Raw genomic sequence first — 20,913 nt, 5'->3', positions numbered from 1 at the left:
ATATATAAAGTCTATATATATATATATATATATATATATATATATATATAGGCTTTATCTTCAAATGTGTTTTCCTGACTGGTCACAAAGGTTTTTGGGTGTTTGAGATGCTTCTCTTCTGGTTCAAGCAGAAATTCAGCCAACACATTGGTAATATTTATTCAGCAGATAAGTAGATGTGGTATCTCAGAAGCAGCATAATTAGTCATGTAAACGTACAGATTTTTTTTAGTATGTGTGCGTATGGCAGAGTAATTTAAGCCCTAGTTAACCATGACACAATTTATTTTCTGTATTTGTAAACAATCAAGATATCCTCAGGATTTTAGCTTGAAAGAAAAAGGAAACATTATCACCAAGAAAAAAATTAAGGTTGTTTTACAAATATTGGAAAAGACTACAAACTGATATTTTATGAAGGTTTCAGGAACATTTTAGCATCTTTTAATCTCTAAGATACTTGCCTCAATATGGTTTATATTTACATATTTGGAAGTTAAATGTAATTCTTTCTGCTACTGTCTGATTTCTAGGATAGAAATTCTGGGACTAGAAAAACTAGTAACCAATCTAAAAAGTATTACAAATGTAGAGTCTTCTCAAAAAACAATATAAAATAATTGTGTAAATTAAATAAAAATTTATATCTATATTGCTACTCATTTATTCAATAAAAACTTATTGTACCCCTACTATGCACCCTATTCTAATGGCTGGGTCACAACAGTGGTTAAGACAGACAAAGTCCTGGCCATCAAGGAACTTAGAATTTTCTTTTAGAAAAGATAATTCTGTGCCAGGCATGGTAGCTCACACTTGTAATCCCAGCACTTTGAGATGCCAAGGCCAAGTGGGGAGGATTACTTGAGCCCAGGAGTTTGAGATCAGCCTGGCCACCATAGTGAGACTGCATCTTTGCAAACAGTTTCAGAATTAGCTGGGTGTGGTGGCACATGCCTGTAGTCCCAGCTACTCAGAAGGGTGAGGTGCGCACACAGTCTGTGAGCCCAGGAGGTCAAGGTTGTAGTGAGCCATGGTCATACCACAGTATTCCAGCCTGGGCAACAGAGTGAGACCCTGCCCCCCTCCCATCCCCAAGAAAAGAAAAAAAGAAAAGATAATTCTAGAAAACCTTTGTATGTATTCCAAAACAAATAAAATAGTAGATTTCATCTTCTGTATTGATTGAGTATAGGAAAATTAAACACGATGATCTTTGTAATGAATATAAATGTAAGTTTATCTGGGCATTGAGTAAGCAAAATGAAAATTCAAATAATACTTTCAGTTCTTACATACACGAGATGTTATTAGCTTAATTTAGTGGTATATGAATTATTCCTTTTGATTGTCTAGATTGTATATATAACTATAAGAATAGATTTTGGGACCAGAAATGATCCTTTTAGATAAGATTATTAAAATAAATTATTATTAAATACATAATTTTGAATACATATTTTGCTTTTTTATGGTAACATATTTATAGATAAGTCCTATGTTCAACCAAAATAACTATACTTTACATCTCTTGATACTATTATTTATTACTACAGAGAATAGAAAATTATTTACAATACAATTTTATTAAAATATAAGACAAATATGTACTTATAAAATGAGAGATAAATTATGTCAACTGATGCTACATTCATAGGTTACCGTGTCAACCACTTGGCAAATCATAATGAACACTGGCATTTCATTTCTCACCAGCTTTATTTACTCATTCAGAAGTTTCTACCAATTTCTAAATGAAGTAAATATGGCATCAGATTTGGATATAGTGAATGTTCATAAGAATTTCGGCATTAGGTGACTTTTATCATTGGACACTGGTAGCCAGGAAAATATTCTAAAGTTAATGACAATTTCTACAATTCAACTTTGGATATCTTCTATCAGGGCCGTAGTTGATTATTTTGAAAATAACATTGTAATGCAGAACGTAAATTATTCCTTAAGAGAGTTATCCAGTACATTCAAATAAATTGAAAAGCATTTAGTTGCCCTCTTGTTTCCCGCAGCATATATGTGTACACAGACACAGAATTTTTAGTGAACCATTTCTCCATAATTTAATTTTAACAGTAAGCATTCTCAGTTTTTCTCAAGTGATACCATAGATTTATTTGGAATTAACATGAAGGTAGTTTTATCTAAGAATATTTTCTAGAAATTGAGGAAATTTAAAACATCGATGAAGAAAAAATACATAAATTTGGAATCCCAGGGGATGTTTCCGATTTTAAAATTGTAGTGAAAATTTCCTTGTAGTTTTATTTCTAAAAATGTTGACCCTTAAAAAATCATCATTCCAATAACAAAGCATCTCTTTAATAAATAACATTATTTTAATACATGAAAATGCTAACGAACCTATATATACATAATTATATGAGTTTTAATTAAATGTAGATTGAGTTGTAGCTTGAAATTAACCAAAACTTGTAAGTAGCCATTTAGAAAAAATATATTTTAATATGGCCCTGAAGCATCAGATTTCTGAGTTTAGTGCTTACAGTTTAATCAATCGTCTTTAAGAACGAAAGGCTGGTGTAAGTTATTATTGAATAAAACTTTAAACTATTTTGGTAAATGTTTTATTCAAGAAAATGCAGTATTTTCATTGGGTACATTTTGAGGTATATTTTAACATGTCACTGGCTTTACAAATCACTGCAGTTACTAGCTTCAATATTTTGATTGTGAATGGTTTATATATATATATATATATATATGATTTTTAAGGGTACAATTTAGTAGTGCATGACTCAAATACCAAAAATATTTGGTAAAATAATCTTATTTCCAGAACTGTAAGTTTTTCAATTAAGTAAAGCATCCCACTATGTTTAATTCCTGAGTTGTTCTGCTAAAGTGGCTCTAATTTCTTTTGCAGATAACCAAATTCGTGTAGTTTCCTATACCTATTAGTTGGTAGCAGCTACTTGTCTGTAAGAATCCTCAACCAAGAGTATCAAGTGGTTTCTTTTGATTTAAAATGAATTAATCTTATTTCTCCTTTGAAAATTTTCTGGGACAAACAAATCACAAACTTTTTTACTTCCAGGATTCATGGCAGTTGCCACATATTTTCAAAGTTAGTGTAGAACCACTTATAAATAAATTCAGTACATTACTTATTATTTCTTCTTCTCTATAATATCCTTTATTATCTGTGCTTTTCAAAAATACTCTTTCTTTGAATGAACAAAGTGTATCCATGAACTAAAATATGGTGAGTCTATTTAATAGCTACAGTCGTATACATAAATATCAATAATATACAGGAAGGTAAATGTATCTTAATTGCGTGCATCCATCTTCACTGCATAGGAACATCTCTTATTTAGGTTGATTCTATTCAAATTTAATTTTTCCTTCCCAAACTTAATGAGTAAATAGGGTGATAGAGATTTGCTTTGCACATTAAGACAGTATAAGCCATGTAAGTAGTCAGCCAAAATATAGACAGATATATTCTTATGATATCAGTGTTAGCTCTAATTAAGTGAAAACATTATGTAGTAGACTTTTGTTACAGTATTTCCAAGGCAGAATAGACTATGTTTTCATTGTTATAAAAGTCTTAAATAATTATTATTTTATTAATTTTGTCCTTTAATAAAATGTTAGTATTAACTTTATCCTTTAATAAAATTTTAATGCCTTCAGAAAAGCTTTATTTACCAATGTCTTTAGGGAGTTACCCTAAGTGAAATTAGTTATTGAAAAGGAAAAGAAAACACATAGATTTTAACAATTATCTCTGTTTTTCATCAGTTCATTTTATAAATCTTCACACTAAATTAATAGAAAGGAAATAATCACAGAAAATGGAACTTCAAAAGAATTGGGATTTAAGTAGAAACATCTCATTTTCTGATTTTTACTCTTGCTTTGATTTAATAATAAAATAATTGCTTTTGTACCTTACAGTTGAATGTACTTTTATAGCTTTAAAAGAATTTCCTTAGTACACTGTGAACTAGAAAGCATAAGGCCAAAAATCACACAACTATTAAGTTGTGAATAAAGGGAGAAAAACTCAAGATTTCTGATTCTTGCATGTTTAAAACCAAGTAAATATTCTTTGTGAATAATATTGTAAAGATAAAAAATTTATGCCAGAACAAAAAAGCATGTTTAAACTAAAAATAAGACATAATGAAAACGCTGAAACAGTCTTGTCTTGTTCACTCGTGCCCAGGGATCTCTCAAATAAACATCTAATCATTCAAAATGAACATGTGGCAAAGTCAACAGAGAACTTAAGCACATAGGGGTGTGATGGTGTTATCCTCATCAACTTATTAAGGTCTACCATAGCTTGGATAAGACACTTAAACTTTTGGACTAGGTTTCCTCATCTCTGAACTTAACTGGTTGTACATGGGATAGCTGAATTTTAATGTCCTATAGACTCTAAAATTGAATCTATACTGCCTTGTTGCATCATGTTAAAACCTACATTAGGCCCTCGATAATGACTGACAGTTCATTATGTATTATTCAGTAAACCAAAGGTCATGTTATGTTTAAGTATTTTATATTTTGCTGAAGCCCAGAAAATTATGCAGTTTTATTTTTAAATTTTTTTCATTTGAGGCAAACTAGATTTTATAGCCCTAGTTAGTTCTTTTTTACTGTAATTTTTGGGCTTTCAAATTTAATGATAATACTCAAAATGTTACCTTTAAAACTATCCATTCAACAAATAATTATTGAGCAACTACCATATGCTAGGTGTTGATATTACACTGATAATCCAAACAGACACCATTCCTGACCACAGGGAACTTAAAGTGGTATAAGGTAGAAAGTAATTCATTTTACTGTGATCTATGTTGTGATTACACAATTAATAGTTTCAGTAGTATGGTACATGAATATAGATGGATTGTTCCAATCTTTCCTATTTTACATATCTCAATCCAGTTTATTCTAAGAAATGGCTGTGTTAAAATATACAATATTTTGGCTATAATTTGGATTCAAAATAGAAAATAACATTAGAATTTTCTATTTTATTCTCGGCTCCTTTACAGAAAATTATTGCAATTAAGTGCATATCATTTTAACTTAATTTACATATTCTTTTAAGGGGTTAGAAGAATTATAAAGACATATGCTTTGTAGTTATCTTTAGAAGAATCTGTAATGGAGGTAAATTTCATTGATATTTGAAGAGAAAAAAGGGGCATCCTCAATAAGAGGGTTAAAAATGAAAACAAAAATTAAAAGGTTAGATTATGAGCCTTTGCATGAATATTTGTTATCCAGTTATAGAGCACTGGCTCTGAGTTTTATATTTTTATAGATGAGTAAGAAAAGTCTTTGCTTTCAAGAAACAAATATTTAAAGCAATATTTTAATAGCACCACTTGCTAATTCCAAGTAATGCAAAAAACATAGTCAATTCTAGTTCTGTGTAATACTACAAATACTACAATACTGAGTACTACTGAAATATTTAAAATTAGCAAAACCTGTGTGTGTGTGCAGTGGTAGTGGTATGATTGCCACTTTTTAGGTAAAAGAAAACTGAAGCACAGAGACATTAAGTAATTTCACCAAAATCGCCTGGCTAGCCAGAAACAGAGCTGAGATTACACCCAGTCTGACTATAGAATTCATTATTTTAGCCATTTATGCCAGAGATACAACATGATTACTGCTGTTCAGATTATGGACTCTCAGTTCACCTCCTGGCTAGATGTTGAATGACCATGTAAGCTAGAACAAAGTATTCTCTAACTCTCAATTTTCTTATTCTTAAAAAGGATAAAAGAGTAGTACCTACCTCTGGATTGGAAAGAAGATTATATGAGATTATGCAGATAAAGTGAACATGCTATTACAGAGAAAGCTCTCAGTAAATGTTATATATTATTAATATCATCATCACTGTTATAACGATCGATTACTGTGATAATCTCATATATGAATCCATTACATTTTAGGAGATGAAAAGAGGAGGAAGAGTTTGAAAGTTTCACAGAGGAAATGAAATATCGATTGGGTCTAGAAATTAATAGAAGTTGCCAGGGATCAGAAGAAAAGCAGGCTATTTCAAAAAGATGCCTATGGCCCTTTGATTGTGCAGAAGTTTTATTCAAGGGTCCACCAGATTCTACACAATTTCTCTGCCTTCTCCTGCAGAATTTTTCATCTGAATCACCTCTCTTGACCCCTGCCTCCTTATTATTTCTTATTATTTCTCCCCTTTTCCCGAGATACTTTTTCTCTAACAATATACATGGCTATCTCCTTCACTTTACGTCTTTGCTAAAATGTCACCATTTCAATAAGTCCTTTCCAACCACGCTACTTAAAATTGCAATATGCCCCTGCCTCTAAACTCCCACCTTCTTACCCTGGTTTGCTTTTGTTGTTGACGTGTATCTCCTTTTCCCATACTATATAATGTACTTGTTTGAGCTGCTTTTTGTTGTTTATTTTTTGTCTTGTATCAACAAAGTGTACATTTCTTGAAGGTAGAGATAATTGTGGTTTTTTTTTCCAGACATATTCCAACCACCTAGAACAGTACCTAGCATATATACATGCACAAGTATTTGATGGATGAATGAATGAATGAGTGGAAATTTTAACGACAGTGAGTTTTGTGGGTCTTCCTGAATCTCTCCGCTCTCATCTGCTCTACTTGTGCTGAAGATGAGAAAAGGAGCATTTGATCTTCCAGTCAGTTGCGTTGAGCACTGTGGGGACCAAGCATAAATTTCCCATGACTATATTTTTATTTTGAGCTCCAATACCTCCTGAGCCTGCAGATCTAATTACCAATCCTCTCTTCTCCCCTTACTTCTCATCCTCCCACTATGCTTATGCCTTCTTCCCTGTGCTTCAGGAACAAGATTCCATTCCCAACAACCATCTCCCATTGATTTCAGCCATGAAATCAATCATGAAGTCTCTGCCCCCCTACCACCCATGATCCCCTCTCCTGACCATAGAAGCAATAAAGTAAGTGAGAACCTTAATGTCAGAGAGAGAGTGAACCATCTGTTAGTGATTTCCCAGTACCTGATTTGATGGTTTCATTTCTTCCTTCCAGAACAAAGACACACCCATAAGGCATGTGCCAGAATCTTATCTCTTCCACTCTCTTTGCTGTATAGTATATAACAGAAACAGCTTAGGAGCCAGATAGACCTAGATTTTAATCCTAGCTTTGCCACTTTCTAACTGAGTAGCCTTTCCCTGAGCCTGTTTCTTCATCTATACAATGGAAATGACGTATTCTTAAAGGATTTTCATGGAGTTTAAATAAGTTCATATCCCCCTCAGTGCCTGACATAGTTATCCCTCAATATATTGAGTATGCTCTTTTCCAACTGGTAAGGGAATATGTTGTCTCCCTCCTCTATTTCTTCCTTTTTTATCTTAAAAGTGGGATGTCAGATTAACGTTGACTCTGAAAACACACAGCTGAAACCCTGGATTGAAGGGGCAAGAGAATGTGAACACAATTTCTTGCGAAAGCGGAAGAGATTGGGAGAGATGAGCAGTCCCAGAACTCTATAACAGCCTGTGAAGGCTTGTACCTTCATATGTGTTCCTAGTGCCTAGCAGAACTTGGTATATTCTAATTACTTAATTAGGATGTCACACATTAATAAGTAAAGACAGATATTTTTCTCAACATTGTTGGGAGGAAGGGATATCAGTAAAGAAAAATAAGCTTAATTCGTAGATAATTAATAATATTAAATACACATTCTTAGGGTTTCTCTCTTTTTTTTGTAGTAAGTGTGAGCTTCTTGACCACAATATTTTACATTACTTATTTAAAATATATGGTACTTCAGACATTTTAGGCTAGTTAGACATATGTAAGCTGCTGTGGGGAAGCAAACTTTTTATAGAAAAATTATTTCTGTGGGAAAAATGCATTTCAAGTGTTCAGTGCACATAGGTACTTTTAAAAAGTAGAATAAACTGGGGACTATGATTTGTAATGTGATTAAAATGCTATGTGCTTTTAAAAATGCTATATAATTTATAAAAGCATCTTTATGAAAAATTTTTAAATGATTTTAATAGTTTATATAAATACTTTCATTTATATAAAACGTCTTTAACTGTAGCATTTTTCTTTCTTCACAATTTGTGGGGGACAAAACAAAAATCTTTGTAGCACCAAGTTTCAACTTGTAAAAGTAGGGGGCATTTCACCCCTTTGAAGCCTTTCAGCACCTAAACTATTACCATCATCACATTTATCATTATTACATTTCACCATTGCATTTGTTTGCTCATCAGCAGAGGCCGAGTTGCTCAGTAGGGGTTCATATTAGATCATTGTTTTAGACATACTTGTCTAGACTAATGAAATGTCAGCTTCTCATGTCTTCTGTTGGGCAACTTGTGTCTTCCACTTGGCACCAATTCTGGTTTTCACTTTATTCATTCATTCATTCATTTATTTGTTTATTTAGTTTTGAAAAGTGCTGACTGACAAAATCATTTAGGTAATATAGTTGCCATTTTTCATGTCTATTGTGTTTATCATTGTATGATGTTAATGTGGCTTTATTCATCATATATTTTGTGTTTAACATTTCATTCCGCAGGCACTCCAGAAAGTCTGAAAGATCTAGCATCCAAAAACAGACTAGGAAAGGCACTGCCTCTGATGCAGAAAGGTAGGCTTGGTGTTGTGGTGTGCTGACATCTTCCATTTTATGAATATATTTAGGGGCGCTGTCACTCTCATTTTACATGATCAGTTCTTAAACACAAATTGTGATGTTTAAAGGCATTCATGTAACTAAACCTACCCCTAAATGGAAATGATCTCATTGAAGAAGTAAGAGAAGGATAATTTCAAGGCGGTTCTTAAATCTTAGGGTTTAAAAATTAATTATGTATTTCTCTTAGTGATCATTCTGATTACTAATAAGGGTTAAATCCATACTTATTCCTATATACATATTAGGACATTAATATTTTGTTTCTGATATCATTTTAAATGTTACCAATGAATGTAGTGCCTGGAATATGAAAATTATTGACTGTCTTATTTATCTAAATGATGCCATCTTTTAAAAAAATCACTTTTCTACAAATGTATATTCTAATATTCTACTGGTATATTATAACCAAGGATATACATTGAGTTAATGTAAAATTATAAGGGATTTCTAACCTTTTGTTTGCAATTTGTCCAATTCCACAAAGGTTTTAAGTATTTTTAGGTACAACATATTGACACTTTTATTTAACATAGTGTTAAAAGACCTAAGAATTGCAACTAACATATATTCACTCACCCATTCATTTATCCAGCAATGATTGAGAGCATGTAAAGGGACACAGATGTAAATGAATGAGTGTATTCAAGTATCATAGCTTTCATTATAGAGGCATGCACAGGTACAGTATGAACACAAGGAAAGTTGTGCGGTAAGGATGAAATTAGGAAATGCTTCATAAACAGATGTCCCTTGAGCTAAATCCAGATACATAAAAGTACGTGTGAAGAGTGGAGTATTGTAAGAGGGGACAATGTGAGAAAACACTGAGATTGGAAATATTATCTTGAGTTTGGGGAAATGGTACCAGTTTTGGGATGGAGAACAGGATTCAGTGAATAGAAAAGAGGCCTGAAAATAAAATTGGAGAAATTCTGAGAGGTTAAATGAATGACATCACTATGCCATGTTAATATCATGCTAAAGAATTTCAGCTTCTTTATTGATCTGTGAGCCACAGATGTGCTTTAAACATGGGAGGTAGAGGATCAGTTTTGAGTTCCAAAATTATAGATCACTTTGACTGATTTTTGGAGGGTGGATCAAAGGATCTAGGGGTAGATGCAAGGCATCAGCCAGGCTATCTCAGTAGGCCTAGTAGAGATAGAATTTGTGCAATTCAGTGATTCATTCAGTTAACAGATATGTACCAACTATGTGCTAAGTTCAAGTAATAAAATAGCAAGTAGCAAAAAGGAAAAGCTTTCCAGAGGATGTTAACACTGAGTTGAGATCTGAAAAATGAGTAGATGTGAGACATATCAAGGGATATGATAGGTAAAAGGGAGATGAAATTTACTTCTGGGCAGTGGTCTATGGAGATAATTGACTATTTAGGGAACTTGATTCACAATGGAATAAGGATACAGGGGACTCACGAAAAGTGTTGAGTAGTAAAAGGAGTTGGACTTTGAGGAAGGAAATTGATCAATCGATAGATAGATAGCCTTTGATGAAACAGTGTTTGTATTTTCACAGTCTTTAATCCCAGCTCAGTTAACTGCAATTCTTTACCATCATTGTAAATAACTATAATTTCTTAGATAAATTTTCAATCTTCAACCATCATTTTCAGCCCCCCTCTACACAATTTCAATTATTTTGACATGATTAAACCTTTTCCTTGAAGTTGTATTCTTTTAATTCTATTCAGTATTCTTTCATTCATTTTTTAAAAATACTAGTTGAGGCTGGGCATGGTGGCTCACACCTGTAATCCCAGCACTTTGGGAGGCCAAGGCAGGCAGATCACCTGAGGTCAGGAGTTTAAGACTAACCTGACCAACATGGAGAAACCCCATCTCTACTAAAAATACAAAAGTAGCTGGGCCTGGTGGCACATGCCTGTAATCCCAGCTACTCGGGAGGCTGAGGCAGGAGAATCGCTTGAACCTGGGAGGTGGAGGTTGCGGTGAGCCGAGATTGCGCCATTGCACTCCAGCCTGGGCGACAAGAGAAAAACTCCATCTCAAAAAAAAAAAAAAATGCTAGTTGAGTGACTACTGTATGTAGTTATATATTCAGGATATATCAGTGAACAAGTTTTTTTGGCAATAGGATACTATTTTAGAAAATGATAGTTGATGTCAGTGTCAGCTGGAGGTGCTTAACTCCAGATTAGTGATATTGAGGCATCTGCCTTTGCAACTCTGAAATGTAATCTGTGGATAAACACAAATCCTCCAATCAGAATAGCAAGGATTTGATTGACTTTCATTTTCAAATGTATGACACTTACGAATCATATTCATAGTACTCTTGCCTTGCCTTTGCTTATAGTTTAAAGTAGAAAGCTGTAACCTTTTAGATGTGTTTGATTATAATTAAAGCTTTTCATTGATTTTTATTAGAGTGTAAACTACATGCCTAGTTTCTTTGTGAATTGTTGAATAGCAGGTTACAAAAGAAGAACTGGCCTGGGTTTTCTAATTTATGTTATCTATGAATAAGAGCTATCAAGAAGATACCTTGAATTTACATCTAGCTACACGTGAACCGAAGACACAGTATAAATGCTTTGGACACTGACTCCTGGCCTTTGAGAGTTGATAACTTCCAAAAAGGAGTCATACTACACAGTTTTGCATTGGTTTCTGGCAAAATTTGCTGTTTAATGATCATAATTTTAAAGGCCTTTTATTGCTGTCAACAAATGTAACCTCATGACAGATAGCCTTGTAAGAATATATTTTGAAAGAGATGATGACCAGGTGTCGTTAGGAGACAAGTAGAACTGATTTATATCTTTTGTGTCAAGCCAGTTAAAGAAATGCATCATATTTCCTTGGGAAGCTTCTTGATAAGATAAAAGTCTAGCTTTTCATCTTCATGTGAATTCACCCGTGAGAACTGCTGCCCATCATTTCTGCATTCCATTCTAGTGACTTTTCTTCCTGTAGAAGCTACACTCTACATTCTAACTTGGGGATGCTTTATTTCTTTATTTGGACTACTATTTAGAATTGCTTACATATGCATTTTATGGTGTGTTCTTGCAAAAGTGCCTGTGCAGACCTGTAAGAGACCAGCATAGTAGGAACCACTTTGAAAATTTGACCTTAAATACCACATACATGTCCATCCTTTAACAAGTTGTTTAAAAACAAAAACAAATAACAGAACTACATTGTTTTTAGGCTTTGGTAGAAGCAATTTACTGCAAGTCCATTTGCAGCAACAAAAATGTCTGACTGAAGACTCACATTTTTATTGAGAAGTATGTTTTACTTAAGTGTAAATCAAAACTCTAGTCTTAGATGAAGGAGAGTAGGCATGGATTGAACTTAGTGGTAAATGTTTAGATACATACTTGAAGATGGTGAACTAGAGTCAGGCATACATAAGTTTGAATTAAGCTTTTTGCAAACCTTTTTTTTTTTTTTTTTTTTGGAGACGGAGTCTCGCTCTGTCGCCCAGGCTGGAGTGCGGTGACACAATATTGGCTCACTGCAGCCTCTGCCTCCCGGGTTCAAGTGATTCTCCCGCCTCAGCCTCCTGAGTAGCTGGATTACAGGTGTGCGCTACACGCCCGGCTAATTTTTGTATTTTTAGTAGAGACAGGGTTTCACCATGTTGGTCAGACTGCTCTTGAACTCCTGACCTAGTGATCCACCCGCCTCAGCCTCCCATAGTGCTGGGATTACAGGCGTGAGCCACCACGCGTGGCCGCAAACCTCATTTTTTAAAAATGAGGAGATATAAATATACATAATAGAGTAGGTATTTGTTAAATACCATTGTCCATATATTTTGATTCCACAAACTCTCAAACACAGTTCTGTTAAGTCTTGCCAAATAATTTGATACTTGGACATATGGTTTGTGTTAAAAGATTCATGGTACATCCTGAGATGTGAAATTACCATTTTTTTTTCATGATACACAAACAATCCTATCTCACTGGACAGAAAACAGAGCAAGAATTGGAGCTGGACAGACCTGTGTGGATCCTGCCTCTACCACATTTTAGCTCTTTATCTTTCTCCAGGTCACTCTATGACCCTCAGTCATAAAATAATACAATAAAATAAAATAAAGTAAAATAATACAATGTAGTAATAACACTTCTTTGTGAGAAAACAAAAAGGTATATACTTGTGTGTATAAACATATAGATACATAATATGCATGAATACATGCATGCCTGCATATGCGTACAAACACTTTCAGTTCCTGGCATGAATAGATGACCCTATATTGATGCTCAGTAAGGAATAGCTGTTACTGTTATGTTATTTATCCATCCTATACTCCCTGTTTCATTCTCTAACAGGTTGTTCTAAATCTCTGTCATTCTTCTTACATCCTTACATTCTTAGCACATCCCATTTCATTGGAAAGATCAGGGCACAACAGCCTGGATTCTTTCAACTTTACACTCTGTACCTCAGAATTTCTTGATTAATTGTACTTTCCTCTTGCCTAAAAATAAACTATACTTGGTTCTATTATCTCTCCTCTGCAAAACCTTGCTCTTCTCTCTCTAAGCTCTGCATTTTTCCTCTACCCAGCTTCCCCTCCATAATTCAGCATTGCCAACACATTCCTTTCTTCCTATGGCAAAGTGGCTTTCTGTGCTTCTCCTTTGGTCTGTGATCTCATGCTTGTTACAGAGTGGCTGGGGGCAGGAACTTTCATTATTGAGGGACTTTTCATGTCAAAGAAAAAAACGTATCTTGTGCTAAACGATTAACCTCAAACATTACAGGCTGTTTTCAGACACTGCAAGCCTCGTAGCTCAGGAGATGGAATGCTATATGTGGTTGAGCTGTGAATATTCACCCAGGAAGCCATTTATTTGCTCCTGAAATTGCTTTTTATACTTTTGCCATTTAGTTTGATGCCACAGAAAGTTCACCTAAATTATTTGCATTTCAAGTCACATTTGAGTTTTTCTTTTAGTGCTTGTGAATTGCTTTAAGGAATGGAACAAGATTTAAGTGAAATTGTAATATCCATGAAATTTCTCAGTACTAAGGTGAAAACTGTATAATTCCATTTGTAAGCCACGTTTAGAAAGAGTATCTTGAACAAAGATTGAAGTTATTGTCATGATAATGACTTTTAAAGAATAATAGATAAAATTCTCAACACTGGAAAGGACTTGATCATGTACTCCATCCCATAGAAATTAATTCTATGTAGTTGAGTTAATGTCAAAAGCCAATTTGGAATAAACAGTTTTAATATGTAGAACACTATGAGTTACTTTTTATTTTAATTTGTAAATTGAGGTAACAGCCCAGGTTTCAGCGTTTGAATTATGATGCGATAAAGCATTAATTTATAGCTCAAGAAAGTAAAATACACCTTTATTAAGCTGAACATCTTTTTGTTATCTTCAACGTGACATTTTCCTGTTTTGTTGTTCTTAAATGAATAAGATACTCAGAATCAAAATCATTATAGCTATAAAAATCATTTTACTTAAAAGAAAAATTGCCAATCTGAATAGAAGTTGAATGACACTCCTTTATGTGCTTTTGATGATAAATATGTATTCTTTATTCTCACACATTTTTAGTCACTAAGTGAATTTTACAGTATTGCTTTAAAAGGGATGAGGTATCATTTTATTCTTTCTGTCAAAATAATACCTGCTAGGTATTTTAATCATGCATTTTATTTAAAACGTATACCAAAATCAACGAAAAAGGCAAAAGCATGAATTAAAAAATAAGTACATATATATAAACATCAGTTGTTTATTTTTAATTCATTAATTGGCTTTATAATAATTTTAAACACCATAGTAATATAGTTGTCAAAATATGGACACATACATTTTCAGGTATTGTTATATCTGAGAGAACATGTTTTTATCCATATTTAAGCCATTTATATTTAATCAGATGTATAATTAATGAAGCATCCTCCACCTTATATTGTTTTAATTTTTGTTACTTAGATTAACCTCAAAAGGCAGGCTTCTTTTGTTGTTTTTGGCATAGTCTTGCTTATTACAGAGTAAAATTATGAACATTGTAAAAATATAGAGGCCTACAGTATTTCTTCTTGAAGGCAAGCACTTGAAGCTTTCCTGTATTCATCTTCCTAATTACAGTCACTCATTCAAGCAACATACCTTTATTGAGCTCTTGCTATCTGTGCAGCTATGTTGTAGGCACTCGAGATACAGCTCTAAAACACAAAACAAACAAACAAAAAAACACAGAGACAGGAGTCTCTGCCCTTGGTGGAACGTACAAAAGGTTTATTACATTAGAGCAACACCAATTAGTCTTTAAAAACCACATGGCTTTCACATTTGCAATAATAACTTGTCAGTTTGATTTGAATTCCATTTCAATAATTGCGTGATGGGTTCTCTTCTTTGAAATTACTGTCATGTACGAGTAACCAGGTTTTCCTTGGACAAATGTGTTGGTATCAAAGTTAATGTGAACCTGCTGACTGAAGATCTTTTTTGGCCCTAATGTTTTAGGGTTCTCCCAACATGTCTTTCTAGAAGGGGACACGCAGCCCCAAGAGCAACTGATCAGCCAGTCATTAGGGGAAAACATCCTGCTCGCTCAAGGTCGAGTGAGCACTCTAGTATCAGAACACTGTGTTCTATGCACCACCTTGTCCCTGGAGGGTCGGCGCCACCTTCTCCGCTTCTGACAAGGTCGCTATTCAGTGTCCCCCTCAGCATTCATGTCCTGCCTCCGGGTGTTGGTGTGGTGTTGTACCTTCCTGAGCACTCGAAGCTTTCACTCATTTTGACACCATAACTTTTAATCCTTTCTTTGTGACACTTAAATCTCTCCCACATCCTCTATTACTTGCATCTATCTTCACTGTGCTGGTGGTATTCTATAGTTTCTGCCAATTAGCTCTCATTGAAAATTAAATTTGGCTGTGTTATGTCCTTTCATCTGTTTGTGGCATATTCATATATAATTTTTTTAATTATGTGAAATTTTTATGATAAATTACCTGGAGTTAAATGTGTGCTTACTTTAAAAAGTGTAAGAGGAAATTTTAAAAATCTTTTATATGTGTTCAGTAAAGTGTTAGAGTGTTCTAAAGTTCTTTAGTTTGAAAAGTGTTTAAATGCCAACAGATGGAAGTCTGCTTAATCCTGGGCAGTAGTAATATATCGGCACACTTCTCAAACTTTTATTTGTAATTTTAATGCTAGAACCAGTGTATTTCGTAACATATGTCCAGGATTTTTTAAATATCTTTCAAATTTGTTCCTATTTAGAAATAAAGTACAAGTGAGTGGTAATTTATAAAAGTCTGCAGCTAGAATTCTTATCAGTTATAAATAATTCTATAGTCGATATCAATTTAAGAGTAGCAGTTTAGGCAACAGCCTTTCTTACCTCATTTATCCATATTGTTAAGATCCAGAGGCTGTAATTAGATATATTTGGTTCAGTTCTGCCAAAACTGAATAACTTGCCCAGGTAGAACAACTTAATAGAATGTTAATGAAAAGAAGTGAATTGGATTCTGCTCAGTTTAAGAATTCATTATGTAGAACTGTGTGTGGTGCATATTGCCCTATCTCATTTAACCCCTTTTTGTAATATTCCACTTACACATATCATAAAAAGTGTTTGATTCTGCTCCCATTGGCCCAGTGAGGGGGTTTATGTCTATTTTAACCATAACAGAAAGGAGGAAAAGATTTTTGTCAGACCACATTGGAATTTCATTGTTTCATGCCCACTTTGCTTTTTGCCTGCAGAATGCACCGACAGAGAAGTCCAACACAATCTCCTCCAGCAGACACATCGTTCAGCAGTCGCAGGGGAAGACAGCTCCCACAAGTGCCAGTGAGAAGCAGCAGTATAGAACAAGGTATCCGATAAAGAGAGATCATTGTCCAAAAATCTTGGATTTGAGAACCTCCTCTATTTATACCCCTTTTATTAAATGGATAGTATTTTGATTATATATCGTTTGCTGCATCCTAAAAATTTAATTTTCTTACAGTTTTATCCCCAACACCTAGTGACAGTGGTTCATGGCATGCACTCAGTTTTTGCTGAGTGAGTTTTGCTGGATGATTGAATTTTAGATGGTCATTTAACAGAAGGGATGTAGGCCTAGAAACATCTTATTCCAAAGGGACAAAGGAAGAAAATAAAATTTAAAAATCTCATTACAATATGACATTTTATGTGTTAAAAGAATATTTTACCTTTTAAAAGATTTTTTAAAAATTAAACACTTAATCATACTGAATCCTTTACTAATTTTTTAATTTAACTTGATTAACAGTAGCCTATATTTTAAGTTTGAGGATGAAAAAAATGACAGAACACATGTTTTAGTGTCTTCAGCAGTTCATATTGCTTAAAGATTTCCTTATTTTATGCATATATTATTGTTTCATTTTCTGAGCAACAAAGAAAGAGAGAGAGACAGAGAGAGAGAGAGAGAAAGAGAGAGAGAATGTATATGGTCTGATTTTAGTAGAAACTAAATTCTCTAAACTACCTGAGCTAGATGATTTAGACACTATGTTAAAATAGTATTCTTCATGTGACCCAAAGTGCTATCACATATCTTAGTAGGTGAAATGACTTGTTATCATTATTTTTTATCACATATTTTTAATCAGGGATTTGGTAAGCAATTTATTAAAATAATTTCTACTTTGGGATTGTAATATAAATGCAGTAGAATTACTTTTAAGATATTTATTAAAAACCTTCATCCCTATGAAACAACTGAAAGGTTAACACTTTGAATATTTTTTTTCAGCGGTGTTATTGTTGCTGATGGAAAACTTGCATTTCATTTTATATTGAGGGTACGGGGGTACATGTTTTTCTCACTTAATTGTAGTGATTTACTGAATGTATCACAGATATGTCAAAGATCTCAGAAGGTAAATGCATTGTTTCGAAGACTGATGTGGCATAGATTCCCTTGCAGAATACTTGATTATGGAAAAATTAGTGTAGATTTTTAAAGGTATCAACTTATTAATAGAGTAACATTGGTGTGATAAACGCTGAGTTTATATTTTTTAAAATACATTCTATTGATACTCCATGCTTTAGTTTTCGGGGTTGTTAAAAGGGTATTCATTTAGTGAATCATGAAAATATGCATTGTGAAACTCTGACTTTCTTTTTTAAAATAGCAGTTAATTCATTGGAATTATTCATTGACACGTTTAACGTTTTTCCTCTCCTCTCTGGGAACATTTTAAAATTATTTGTAATTAATCTGGCAATAACCCAGATGAAATTGTTTTAAAATTTATTTTTTAAAACAAAAGCTGGTGTTTATTTAAATTATCTATTCATGAGCTCCTGTTGCACAACTGAAAGAACTACAAATGTGGGTGTTTAGTTACAAACTCGGTCTTACCGATCATATTTTGCTAAAGATTGATATTCTAAAAGTCATGTGCTCCTAAAATTCTTTGCATTTCCTCCAGTTGCAAATAAAACATTTTATGGGTTCAAAAGCATATAAGGGTACTGCATATAACTCTCCTATAGTGAGATTGTGGTTACATTATTTCTGTAGAAATAAGAATTGCTTCCACAAAATAAGTTGTATTGTGTTTTGGATTTTGGTTTTTTAAAAAAGCACATGTTCTATTGTTAATATCGATGTTACTGTTTATGATATTCATATTCACAGTTGTCTTTCAGAGAAATCATCAATTTGTAAGGATTGAATTGAGGTGGGAAGAAGGGAATGACTACATTGGTGGAGTTATTTTGATATTTAATATGACAAATACACTAATAAACATTTTGGTTGAGTTTCCTGAAATATATGATCTTTACAGTTATATACATACAGCTTTTAAAAAATGTGACAACAAGCATGTATTTTATATATCTGTATATCTAAATGTTCTATAATAAAAGAGACCTGGTGTTTTTTATGATATAAATATGTGCTTTGGGACTTTTGGTAAATGATTATACTGTCTGCCATCATCTTTTTATGGTTCTATTTCAAAATGAACAGTCCACATGACAGCTTTGTTTGTCCTAAAATATGTTTAAAAAACTAAATTTTAATTTGATTTATGAGTTAGATAGGATTTAGCATGTTCTATTTAAGATTTATTTCATTGTTGTTCTTAAGGCTATAGAATTATGTCATTTTATTATTTTGATATTATTTGTTAAACTTTAGTTCCATCTCCCATGAAGATTAATGCTGACCACAGTCTATTACAATTGGTTAAGCCCCTACTGCACTTGAATTCCTTCCCATTTTTTTTTAATTTTTAACAAAGGGTGATTTTCTGTTTAGAAATAATTTAATAAACAGCTGATTGGTAAGCACAAATATTTCAAATGGTTTAGATTACTAGATACTGATACAACTTCTTGAGGCACTTATAAAATAATTTTATTCATATACCATTTCTGGGTACAGTTATCTACATTTCTGATTTTGGAATGTATGCCAGGACAATTTGACTGTTTCACTGGAAGTATTTTTTTTTCTTGTAAATCAAATATACTACTCTCTATTTATACCATAAAGGCAGTATCTCTTAAAGGCTAATATATCATTTGGAAACACATGTTTAATCAATTTTTGAAGAGGTGTTTTAAAGTTTATTTTAAAAATTGAGAATGCTAACCTATTTGCTACATAGAGCCAGATTATGTTAAAGTAGATTTAGGGGAAAAACAAAGAGGTGATCACAATACGGATTTTTGAGGTAGAGTACTTGAAAAAGTAGCCTTATAATTTAAGTAACTCTAATGGTATGTGATAATTGAAAGCAAAGACTTCCACAAAATTTTTCTGGTTATATTTCAACACAATATCCCAGCATATCCCTTATGTAGAGTAAGGCTGAAGACAACTTAATTGGTTGTATAAAAATGGATTTCTGAAGCCAACCAGTAACTTTTTTGTGCTCACCTGGATCTTTTAAAGGATTTAGAGATGATTCACAAACTAACAGTAAATGATGTGTTAGTTATGCTTTATATCTTCCATTATTATATCACCTACCTAAAACTCCAATGATATTCCTCTTCAGAAATATAGAAACAGGCCATTAGTCCTCTGTAAATAATATAAAACAAAGAGATGAATATAAAGCCTTATAAAATGTCTAAGAAGTGTAGTCTCTACAAAACAACTAATTTTACTTTGGGGTATTTTAATCTAATTAATTTGAGAAGAAAAAAGGATTACTTAAATTAGAATTTTCTTTCATGTGGAAAATGTTACAGAATAATTTCCATGGTGCAAACAAAGTGTAAAAATGGAATTTATTTTTTGCTTATCAGATAAACTTAAATTTCATTTTATCATATGAACCTTTATCATATGAACTTTCATTTTTGAAATGATAAAAATTTTTGTTATGAAAATTAAGTATGCTTTTAAATGCTTTTCCAAAAAAAAAACACAATGGATTCAAGTTAAGATGTTTTAATAAAATTGGTACTGAAATTTTATACAGCTCTTAAAAGGAAAGAAAAAATAATATAGAATATATTTTTCAAATGCCAAACATACTAATTTCCCAATGTTTTTGTTTCATTTTAAATCTTTAAATTGCTGTATTCATTCTTTCTTTGATTAATTTTAGTACCATATTTGGGAACTCATGGTTTTTCATTGCAATTTATCATGTCACATTATATGTTATGCATTTTAATTATTCATGCCATTGTGTTAATTCACATTTCCATGTCTAACTATAAATTTGCTGATTTCTTTCTTTTGTTTCCATCATTATGTGCATTTAATTCATTGAAGAACAAGAAAAATATAACTCTTCCACAAAAGGTAAATATTAACATAACTTTTTAACCATTTAATATTGTTACTTTTAAAAATATAATATACAAGAGTTATATAACTGTATTTATTGAAATAATGAGCAAAATTAACAGGTAGCTATTTTCCTGAAATGATTTTGTAGTGTATTTGATATTAATTATTTCATATTCTATGTTCACGTCAAAGAGGAGAAGATTACTTTAAAATTAATGTTTTTAAAAAATTTTATTTAAAATTAATGGTTTTTTTAAAATTTATTTATCTACACTGACAACTAGAAAACAGTTCTCCTAGGAAAATGACATTTTCTTTGTTTCTGTTTGTTTGCATTCCCCTGCTCTCATACATAAAAGATTTAATTCTTCTATTCAGGGTACTACCTGGTAAAAATAGA

At 32.6% G+C, this 20,913-nt stretch overlaps 1 protein-coding gene across 50 annotated transcripts in view; it reads left to right on the top strand.

The window, feature by feature from the left end:
* Window positions 1-20,913, top strand: part of RIMS1 (regulating synaptic membrane exocytosis 1) — a 522,383-nt gene that overhangs the window by 387,919 nt on the left and 113,551 nt on the right. For 20 of the 50 annotated variants that reach the window (XM_030809350.1, XM_030809351.1, XM_030809340.1 and 17 more), the window contains 2 exons: window positions 8,601-8,672; window positions 16,480-16,592. In XM_030809350.1, the coding sequence (XP_030665210.1) occupies window positions 8,601-8,672; window positions 16,480-16,592 (185 nt within the window). Of the gene's footprint in view, window positions 1-8,600; window positions 8,673-16,479; window positions 16,593-20,495; window positions 20,526-20,913 lie in introns of all 50 variants that reach the window. The other 30 variants (XM_030809346.1, XM_030809345.1, XM_030809343.1 and 27 more) reach the window with 3 other exon arrangements.

Source organism: Nomascus leucogenys, chromosome 3 (assembly GCF_006542625.1).
Source record: "Nomascus leucogenys isolate Asia chromosome 3, Asia_NLE_v1, whole genome shotgun sequence".
Taxonomy (NCBI): Eukaryota; Metazoa; Chordata; class Mammalia; order Primates; family Hylobatidae; genus Nomascus; species Nomascus leucogenys.
This window is presented reverse-complemented; position numbering and strand designations above follow the sequence as displayed.